Source organism: Alosa sapidissima, chromosome 9, assembly GCF_018492685.1.
Source record: "Alosa sapidissima isolate fAloSap1 chromosome 9, fAloSap1.pri, whole genome shotgun sequence".
Lineage (NCBI taxonomy): Eukaryota > Metazoa > Chordata > Actinopteri > Clupeiformes > Clupeidae > Alosa > Alosa sapidissima.
In genome coordinates, this window is record NC_055965.1 from 23,913,646 (window position 1) to 23,924,292 (window position 10,647).

At 42.9% G+C, this 10,647-nt stretch overlaps 2 protein-coding genes and 1 long non-coding RNA gene across 6 annotated transcripts in view; 1 reads left to right on the forward strand and 2 right to left on the reverse strand.

Moving 5' to 3' along the window:
* Positions 1-10,647, reverse strand: part of LOC121719387 (complement C3-like) — a 130,287-nt gene that overhangs the window by 97,418 nt on the left and 22,222 nt on the right. The window contains exon 1 of one of the 3 annotated variants that reach the window (XM_042104932.1): positions 2,420-2,642. In XM_042104932.1, coding sequence (XP_041960866.1) covers positions 2,420-2,496 — 77 coding nt within the window. In that variant the 5' untranslated portion in view covers positions 2,497-2,642. Of the gene's footprint in view, positions 1-2,230; positions 2,328-2,419; positions 2,643-10,647 lie in introns of those variants that run through there. The other 2 variants (XM_042104931.1, XM_042104930.1) reach the window with 2 other exon arrangements.
* The window catches only part of dennd1c (DENN domain containing 1C), a 17,596-nt gene continuing 15,023 nt past the window's right edge, over positions 8,075-10,647 (reverse strand). For both annotated transcript variants that reach the window (XM_042105022.1, XM_042105021.1), the window contains 3 exons: positions 10,598-10,647; positions 10,067-10,307; positions 8,075-9,559 (listed from right to left, as the gene is read on the reverse strand). The exon at positions 10,598-10,647 is cut by the window's right edge and continues 24 nt beyond it. In XM_042105022.1, the coding sequence (XP_041960956.1) occupies positions 8,603-9,559; positions 10,067-10,307; positions 10,598-10,647 (1,248 nt within the window). In that variant the 3' untranslated portion in view covers positions 8,075-8,602. The remainder of the gene's footprint in view (positions 9,560-10,066; positions 10,308-10,597) is intronic.
* LOC121719690 lies at positions 9,299-10,482 on the forward strand. Its single transcript, XR_006034301.1, has 2 exons — positions 9,299-9,437; positions 10,051-10,482. It is a non-coding gene; the product is annotated as an uncharacterized LOC121719690 (long non-coding RNA).

Genomic DNA, 10,647 nt, shown 5'->3' on the forward strand with positions numbered 1-10,647 from the left:
GAGATAGAACTGGCCTTTGGCCATAGCAACCATCCATTTAGAACGACTGGCCTTCATAGCAACCAAAGATCTGAGCTGTGTTGCAATGTGAGGCAAAGTATAGAAAGGTGATGAAACATACAGAGACAGGTCAAGAAATATAGTGCAATGTAGACAGTAGTATACAGTTGATTTACAGACGGTGGTTTAGAGTAATATGAAGTATTCCTTTATTCTGAGATAGGCTACATCAATAGGCTCTCAAAACAACCCCAGGCTCACAAAACAATCCCAAACAGACATAAGGTCTTTATAGAGCAAATCCATATAGATTATTTGTCAAATAAACCAGTAAAACATAATTTGTGGGATGGAATATATAACATTCACACTCATAGCTCATATTTTTTTTTAAATAAATGTCATGAGCTCTCTCTCTGCCTGGTAACACACGCTGATTGAAGTCTGATGACCTCCACCTGTTCCTGCTCTGCTCTGCCTCACCCTCATTACCTACCAGCTGCACTGCATTCACCACTCATCATGCCCTGTATATAAAGCCTTGCTTTTCAGTCCACACTTGTCAGATCGTCTGCAACCAGCACCAGTTACCTGCCTGTTTTGGAAAACGCCTCTGACTCTTTGCCTGTGATCCCGGACCCGCTCGACTACTTCTGTGTTCTCCAGCCCCGGTAATCTTGACCTGCCTTCCGTCCCTCTTCTACGAATACCGCCTAGTCCTTGACTGTACTGCTGCTTCGTTTCAATTGCTGTTGTGTGGGTGTTTCCCCCAGGACTTCCCGGATCATCCAGCTCCTGCCATCGCTGTTCGGCTACTGGAGGAACACACACACGCAGACTCTTGGAACTCCTGTACCCCCCCCGGAACCCCTGAAACCCCCTTAACCCCCAACCCTTAAATAAACTTTTGAACGTGACGCTTTTGTGGTCCTCGTCCTGTTTGGTGTCTGACATAAATCAGTGAAAAAGTATCCTGACAAACAAGCAGCTTTTTAATGCCTTGGTCATATTTCATAATTTCAATTCCTCTGTAGGTTACCTGATAGCCCAGTTTGAGAGGCGCAAGACGCATGACATTATTTATTTTTGCAGCCAATCACTGCTGTCATTTTATTTTATTGATTTGATCTCAGTCATAGAAGCTAAATTCGAAGGCAGGCCAAAGGTAAAATCCAACTAATCACATTCAACCCGCAAGCCAATAGTTGAATAGCCCTCTCCTAGAGCTTTTGAGATATTGCCACTGCTCCAACACTGAAAGGCACTGTGACAATGCCTGGATCAAGCCAGGTTCAGCATAGCGTATGCCACTGTCAGCTGACCGGACCAGGGTAAGCACACTTTCGCAGTTCCCGCCGGAAATGCAGTCTAGTTATTATTTCTTTTTTTTTTTTATTTATGCCGATTATATTATTGTTGATTTATGTGTTTTGTGTCCTTTTAAATGGACTTTTACCATGATGTGTATTTACTTTAGGTACATTGGACCAAGTCTGGCATATTTATATTTTATGTTTATTACTGTGCAACACCCATGTCAAATGTTTTTTCTATGACATCCAGAGTGTCACGTCTTTCACGTGACATGTTATTCCTCTCCTGTACACCAGGTAGTGTACTTTTGGCCACCCGGTTTTTATCTAAACAAACAAGGACACTAAGTGAAATTGGGTAGCCACAATTTCTGACATTATTGACATACATAGGCTGACTATATTGATTTAAAGTTAGCTGCGTCTTTTTTTCCTGTGCCATTTGTGCAGAAAATATGCATTGAGATAGATTTAGTGTAAACATACCATCTCAATGGTGGGTTGTTCCTGTTTTGGATCAAATTTAAATTCAAATAATTGTAAAATTTTGTCAGAACAGTGCCACGCTTAGCTATTAGGATTTTTTTCAGCTAAGTTAGCTCTAGCTCTTTGAGTGAGCAACATTTAGCTAGCACACACTGTACAGATGAACATAACTTAATAATTATTTCTAACATGTTTTAAAAAATATTTTTTTACAAATATTTATTTCAATTTTTTTAACTTCATGGGTGCCTCAAGCAGGTGTGTTTTATGAAATTGAGAGTAAAAATGTACTGTTTATTGTAAACTATTGCCAGATAACATAAACTTTCCTGGATGAACTTATTTACGTGGCACATTATTTAAGAATGTCTGAGTAAGTGTAGGTCTGTATGCAGTCACTGCAAGCATACACACAAGAACAGGCTACTCACAGTGGGTCACATGTTGAGAGAGCGGGGAGAGAGAGAGCCACAGCGGCCACACACACCACCACCAGGTCCACACGCATGTTGTACTGCCTGTCTGATCCTGGGTCTGTGCAGTTCTGAGTTCTACCCCAAACTCTGCACTGCCTGTCCAATGCTGTCCATGTGTGTACTGTACGTAAACAGGCTACTCACAGTGGGTCACATGTTGAGAGAGTGGGGAGAGAGAGAGCCACAGCGGCCACACACACCACCACCAGGTCCACACGCATGTTGACAAGGTCCTGGGTCCTGGATCAGCTCGTCTGAGACTTCTATCATCTATCTCCTGCAGGGTCTGGGATGAAAATGCCTTTCTAAACGTTTGTGTGGCTGTCTGTATCTCCCACTGCAAAGGTGAACTCACTCCCAGCTATGAGTCAATAGAGGTGTGTGTGTGAGTGTGTGTGTGTGTGTGTGTGTGCAATCGTACATTGGTGTATTTGTGTGGTTGTTGTACGATTGCAACAACAACTTGGTAGCATGGTAATAGAAGAAAACAGATTTTTTTGTATATATATATATATATGTACTTTTGTACATATAGTTAAATGTGTATTGCCCAATTGTAATCCGTATCATTTTTGGATTGTATTGTTTTGCAAAATGCAAAATTAGCTAGCTAGCGCAATGCACCTGAAAGTAACGTGCCATGTCTGAGACAATCGGCAGTCTGGGGCACACAGGGGCGATGACCTCACGTAGCGGTGCTAAAGGCCGTGCGTGTTTGCAGTGTGGCGAAACCCCAGGCTGCAGGAGAGAGACGCCAGTGACAGGGACTTACGGGAAGACTTTATATCAGAGAGTTCATTACCACCACCTCACACACACAGTAGTGTGGTGTAATGTGTGTGTGTGTGTGTGTGTGTGTGTGCATGTATGTGTGTGAAACAAGAAACCTTGGCACCTGTTATTCTTTGCCAATAATAAATACACAGCTGTACTAGAGGGAGAACCTCTGTGATGAAGATGATAAAGATGATGATGATAATTGAGTGTCACTCTGACGTATCCAATCATATTGGTCACAGGGTATGACTTCTGGGGCCTCATTACAGAAAAATATCCTAACTGCTTATCCTATCTTAACTTAAGTTCCAAAGATAAGAAAAATCCTATCTTCCTATTACAGAAGCAGTTCCTAAACTCATAGCTGTGTCCTATCTTATCTCAGACCTCCTATCTTATCTTAACTTAAGAAATCCTAACTGTAACTGCCAGTTAGATTTTTAAATCGGCAATCGTCCTGTCATGCCTGTTTCTATGATTAGAATGTATACCAGACTGCCTGTAACATACACTATAACTGTAATGATTAGAAGGTCAGGTTGCAAAGACGGTGTTCTAAAAAATCTTTGACAGTTGGTTGCTCAAGATGGGAGCCATAATATCAGAGAGAAATACTGTAGGTTAGGCCTATATTCATGTAGGAAGCAAGAGAGTGTGTCAATATTGATTCATTTGATGTGCAGGATAAAAAACAAAAATATATTAGTCTAATAATGATAAATAATAGCCTAACATTCTGTTATAATGATTAATATTTATTTGTTATAAATGTTATAAATGTTTTAAAACACATTGTTTATACATTGTGTATTGTTTGTCAAAGTCTCAATTAATTAAGGTATTTAGTGTGATAGGCTATGCTTTAACAGTCATGTTCCTCATCTTGTCATAGGGCTATATCTTGCACTTTAGCGCAATTGACTTTGCACAAATCGCTTTGTGGGCGGATCTTGGGCGCTGTTTCTATTTTACCGGCGGGATCATGACTGTTGCGCCCGATGCAAATCTAAAATGGGGTGGTCTGAAGTAGCTACATTAATCATGGGTGTGGTTTGGGCGTAACGTGCAATAAACCAACCAGAGCGTCATCTCACATTCCCTTTAACAACAGGCACACTTGTTCCAAAGCGGATTGCTATTATGATGGCGGAATTGCCAGGCACAGCCAGGAACGGTTCACAGCGCTATAGTCAGTTGGGAACAGTTTGCTATTGATTTTTCCTCTTGACAAAATGTAATACAGAAATGTCACTTTCCGATGTTTTGGGATCACTCTCACTTAATCACGAGGTTATGAATGCATGGTGATATTTTTGCAATGTAATCTACCTCACTATAGAGTATAGACAATGCAGATCTGTCAGATAAGGGGCCGTTCGTTATTTATAAACGGGGTCACCGGAGGAAAAAAGGGGAGGGTCATGTGTTTTTATTCTTTGTTAAGGGGAGGGTCACCTAACTTTTTTTGTCTAGGAGGGAGGGTCACCCATCTTTTGTATTAATGAAAACAGCAAAAAGTGGCTTGTTTGATTGTTGATTTCTGTCGCCATATAACGTTCTCTTTCGTTCCATAGCTCTGTCAACATTGAACAATGAAAATAAGGGAGATTTCCCGGGTTTTTCACGCAAAATACGGAAAATGTCAACATTCCTCCCCATTAACGTTGGAGCCACAAAGTAGCCTACTTTATTCACGCCTAACAGCCTATATCCATTTGGTCAACTTTATCCAGCCCTGAAAAGCTAAATTTAACTTTGGTTTACTTGTAGTTTACCGTGTAGCCTAACTTTAAACAGTGTGCATGCTTAACATACTTGTGCTTCATTCATCCACACATCCAGCAACGTTTTGACAAGCATTTCTAATACCAATTGACCTCGTTCCTGCCCATCTCTAGCTTTGCTGTCTCCATCCTTTCTGTTTTTGTTGTTTGCAAAAAAATATATAGTAGGCCTATTTATTGGTAACCAGCAACAAGTGCAATTTGTTAATCGCTGTCATTCTCTCTCCTGCGCTGAACACAAATGTGTTACGTTCCAAGTAGCAGTGCGTAATTCTGCTTCATAAAGTTGAACAAATACATTTGGTCATATAAATAGCCAGTTTATGGTCTACAGTGTAGTTGGTATATATGGTAGGCCAACTTGGAGTGAATATACGATTCTTTGTCTAGCTGAGTAGCCTGGCAGGTGCGCACGTAGGCATAGTCTGAGAAATTGAGTTTTGGATAATGTTCAGCTTCGGCAGCTTTACAATGACTGAGGAAGCCTAGAGACGAGTCCATAGCAACAAGTTCATGTGTTGAATTTGTTATTACCCAGTGTGCTTTGTTGAATGGTCTCAATGCTTTATTGTTTTATTTCATGTGAATACTTACTAGAGGAGTAACTTTTCTCGTTAGGCTAATGCAGTTGCAGGAAGTGTGCATTTAGTTTCCATGCTTATTGTGTTTCCACAACAATGTTAGTGAGTAAATCTACTGAAATGGCCACCATCTTGGTGAAGTGTGATGTGTAAGATCAGAAAGCAGAGGTTGGTTTGAGGGCGGTAGCATAAGTTGATGTGTTTTCATAACGCGTAAGAGCGTGGGCGGAAGACATCGACAATTAGCCAGAGAGAGTCATGTCAATTTTGAAAATGCTGCTGGAAGGTCGTTGGGAATTACATACCAGACAGGGTAGGGTCCTGCTACTTTTGATCGAAGCACTCAAAATCCCTCCGGTGATCCCGTTTATAAATAACGAACGGTCCCTAAGCTCTCCTCTCCCGTGCTGCAGCTGGGGCATTTGGGTTAAATGGCATTGGCATGCAGTTCAACATCACGTCTGATTAAGTCCTCTAATATTTCCTAATTTATGTCATCAACACATCCGTGATTCGTGGAAATTTGTATGCTAGATTTATACCTATTTTTTCACATCGGACACCACACTGATTTCACTCGTGTAGCAAATATTTGTCCTTGTAATTATGTATGGTTTGGAGAAATGGGAACTGCGTCGTATAGATGAGAGGAGCAAAGTGCATTGCGCAACACAGCAAGCCCAAGCAAGCGCTCCTGCAGGTGTAAGCTACGACTGTACCTTACCATCAGGCAACAGAAACAGTTTCTAAGTTGACTTTTCCAACTCTGCACAGTATCCCATTAACTGCATGACAATAGGCTTACAATATTTTATGTAAAGTGGTTTGTAAACACGTTATCATCAACTTAATGCACGCACAACTTTTGTTTGAGCAGGAGAGAGAATAACAATGAATGTAGCAACTACAGAAGGCTACTTGCTGCTTTCTTTATGGTTGCTGGTTAACAGCGCATAATAAGCTTATTTAAGCGAATTCACAAACTCAAGACTTCAAGGCCATCATGGATATAAAACGTTTTTTGAAAACAACGAAAGGATGGAGGGAACAAAGCAAAGTTTGGAGTTATTTCAGATGGGCTACAACCAGGTAAGCAAAATTGTGGTGCTTGTCAAAACCTTAGCGCAGCTGGAATAATGCTTATAGGCTGATGTTAAAGCACACACGATGTTTAAAGCCATACACAACGGTAAATTGGAACAAAACTAAAGGTAACTTTAGCCTTTATAGGGCTGTATAAAGTTGTCCAAATTAAGGCGTTGTTGTTGTAAAGATATTGCATGTAGATGTACTATATAGGCTAATACATTTTTAGTTGACCAATGCACAAACAAAACCGGGAAATGGACAAATATTATCAAGGCTTTGAATGTTTCCATCTGTGCACAGGGTGTCTGTAGAGATCGGTGTGCATAGCATTAATTTCTGCAGGCCTGTGGCCATGCATGCGCCCTTCAAATAGCATCTGAACTTGCACCACTGACTTTAGACCATGAGGTTCCTGGTCTGTGGCGGAATTGTTTTCTGAAACTGCAAAATATCAACAGGTCAGGGACCGTTTGCGCCGGAAGTGCCCCGTCTTTTGCTGAACCGCCCCCGTGGGCGCACATGTACCTGTGGAGGGAAAACTCCAATATGCGCTGACAGCAAAATAGGAAAGACAAATGCGCGAGTATACAAAGTCAATTGCGCTGGTGTGCACGATAGAGCCCATAGACTGTTGCAGTCAGTTTTAGCAGTTATTTTGAATTTAGGACAGGGTCTGTGCCATCCTAAGTTAGGATTCCTAAGTTAGGAAATTCTTGAGTTAGGATGGTTCTGTAATGGCCAAATTAAGTTAAGATAGCATTTTTTCCTAAATGCAGTTAGGAAACATGCTTCTGTAATACCAAAAATCCTAAATGCCATCCTAAACTGAGATAAGATAGGATTTCGCATAGTTAGGAAGTTTCTGTAATGAGGCCCCAGGTGTGTGTTTGCAGTGTGGTGAAACTCGGCAGTGACAGGGGTCAGTGGAGTCCAGGCCAGAGACTTACGGGAAGATTTCATATCAGAGAGTTCATTACCACCACCTAACACACACAGTAGTGTAGTGTAATGAGTGTGTGTGTGTGTGTGTGTGTGTGTTTGTGATGAATTGAATTTCCCCTTGGGGATCAATAAAGTATCTATCTATCTATCTGATGATGATGATAGTGATGATGACAACTGCGTGTCACCCTAATGTATTCAAGCAATTTGTGGTCAATCAATCTAGTCACAGACTAGGACTTCTGGACATTCTAGAGTCAACATTAGACTCTTTGCTGTAGGCCGACTATCTACTGGAGGAGCTACTCAATGTAAGTCAAGTTCACAGGCAGAACAAGGGATCAGTAGTACTAATGGCGATATATTGTGTGTCCACCCAAAAGTAGCTGTTCAAATTATCTTACATGTTACAATCTAAATCTGACCCCTGACATCCAGTTTAATCCTGTACAGTCTGGGATGATGGGGATAATGTCACTGTATATTGTTCTTGGTACTTGGAGAATGATGTGATATAATTTTAAATGTTAGTATACTCTTCTGTCTGAGGTAAAGATACCTAATGTTAGACCTTACAATGCAATGTGTGTTGTGTAAAGCAAAAAAGAAGAAACGCATGCTTCAAATTTAAAATGTTTCTAACAGACTTTATGATTATATAATGCAGGCAGTCTCATCAAATGCAGTTCAATATCATCAAATGAAACATCCAAACAGGTCCAGAGGCTTACAGGTCTACTTTCCTACTGGAAAGTCATTGCATCTCACAAGCCTCTAATGTCAGAGCATTTCAACAGTTGAAAGTTCACCATATCATTGGTTTCATATCATTAGGTCAGTACATTAAATGATTGATAAAACCTCCTCTTTCACTCGCAGGCCAGCGTGGGGTGGCAGGACACCTAGTGGCAGTACAAGACATTTCACCTTGTATGGATCCAATAAACAAAGCATTAATACTGATTCTGTCATACTAAAAAGGATAAAGTTCCTGTGCACAGCCTTCCAGGTGCTGGAGAGGTGCAGTCGTCAATAGATTCAAAGGAAAGTGAAGGATCACCGCACACTGGTGAAATTTCTTTGCTGGTTTATTTTTTTCTGATTCTGTCATATCAGCGAACTGGCATCATTTGGTGCGTGAGACCCAATCGATTTCAATGTTCAAATCTCTTCTTCAGCTCGGAGACCTTCACGGGAGATGCGTCCTGGGGAACTTCCGTTGCTGCGCTGGCTGTCAGGAGGCCGTTAGCTGAATGTGGCACGGTAACCTCCCAGGAGCTCTTCCTCAGAGCAGCGTCCCAGCCTCGGGGGCCAGCGCCTGGCCACCCTTGCTCAGGCGAGCCCCTGGTCTGGGCCCTCCCTGTGTGGAGGTCACGGACCTGGAAGCGCTCCATGGCGGACATGACCCTTGGAGAAGAGGAGTTGCATCTCTCTTTGGCGTCTCTGTCCACCATTGCCCTTTGACCCAACGGACTTTTCGGCCCAGTGGGTGTCTTCTCCCCAGGTGCGAGCCTGTTCCTCTGGGCAGAGTCAGCAGGTGAGAGCCCTGGATCTTCAGACTGGCCCTCGGTTCCTGGTCCAGTACCCTGTGTGACTTGGCTGCTACCTATCAGGGCCACTGACTCTTGACGTTTTTCAGGCCTTGGCTGCTCTTCTCCTCCTCCTCCTCCTCCTCCATCTTCTTCATCCTTTTCTCCTTCCTTCTCCTGTGCTTCCATCTCATCCTTTTCTTCCTCGTTGTCCCTCCTCTTCTTCTTCACCTGTTGCGTCCCTTCCACCACTCTGTCCATCTCTCCCTCTGCTTGGGGACAGTTTGTGACCACAAGGTGATAATTTGTCTCCACCCTAAAGGCACTCCCTCCCTCCCCAACGACCCCCTCTCCCTCAGCACTCAACCGATTGTCCTTTCCAGTCGGCCATCGGGCCGTGAGATCATCCTTGCGGTCTTGCTCCTGATTGGTCGTAGCATCTTTCGTATTTGCTTTCCTGGTGAGTGACTCCTCCTCCTGCCCCTCCTCTTCTTCCTCTAGCCCCTCCCCCCAGCTGCGCAGGCTGCCACTCCTGTCCATGGATTGGTTGAGACTCTCCTGGCTGGGTGTGGCCAGTGATGTCTAAAAGCCAAAACAGAGATCGCTATATCAGAACCTCTTGCAAAACTCTTGCAAAAAATGGTGCTTTGCAAAGATCTCTCTTAATTCTGTAGGACTATATGTAAAACTATTTGTGAGCCATACATTTAGTAAGTAAAGTACCTAGTCCCTGTAACATTCTGAATGAAACCTTTCGATTGTCCTATGTATAAATAATTATATATTTATGGTATATCTTTATATCTGTTATGTCAGCTGATTATATTAAATATATAATATATTGTGTGTTTATGAGTAATTCCTGCCCGTAAATGAACCTGAAATGAATGTGTAAATGATTGAGACTCTTTCAATGTAGACAAGTAGGACCCCCAACCTCATCCTCAGCTACTGCTGCCTCACTCTTGGAAGATTACCTGAATGTATGAAATCAGGAACCTGTCTGTAAAAGACCCTGTGTGTGTGTGTGTGTGTGTGTGTTTGTGTGTGTGTGTGTGTTTGTGTGTCCACAGGCCCCAACGCCCTCACCCGTGAGATGAAGTCGGCACTGCTGTCGGGGCCGAACAGGTCGAGGCTGCGCGTGGCGTAGAGCAGGCCTCGCTCGCTGGAGCTTTGGGCGCTGAGCGTGTCGAAGATCTCCCCCAGCAGGTCCATCTCCTCGGGGTCGGGTAGTGGCGGCGGAGACTCCGGCTCCTCCTCCTCCAGGTACAGGTGGAACGGCGCGTCCTCCCCATCTGCTGAGCTCTGCTCAGCGGAACCAGCTGGCGACCTACGGCAAAGCGAAGAAGAAGTCGATTAAAAAAAAAACATACAGCGCCCTCTACAGTTGGGGCATGTCAACGCAAAATGAGATCTGTTGGTCAAAAACATTTTACAAAAATGCTGTTGGATATTCTAAATCCACATGGTTACCAATCTTCTCAATAAAGAGGCGTTTTGTTAAATTCAACTCCAGTTTTTTGCATCAGGTAAATAAGGGTGTATTCTAGAGATACAGATACAATGTGAAAGAACTGCACTCTCTTTCTCTCTCTCTCTCTCTCTCTCTCTCTCTCTCACCCATCCTCCCAAGCGGGCCTATTCCCATCTCCGCGGTGGTCCATCTGTTT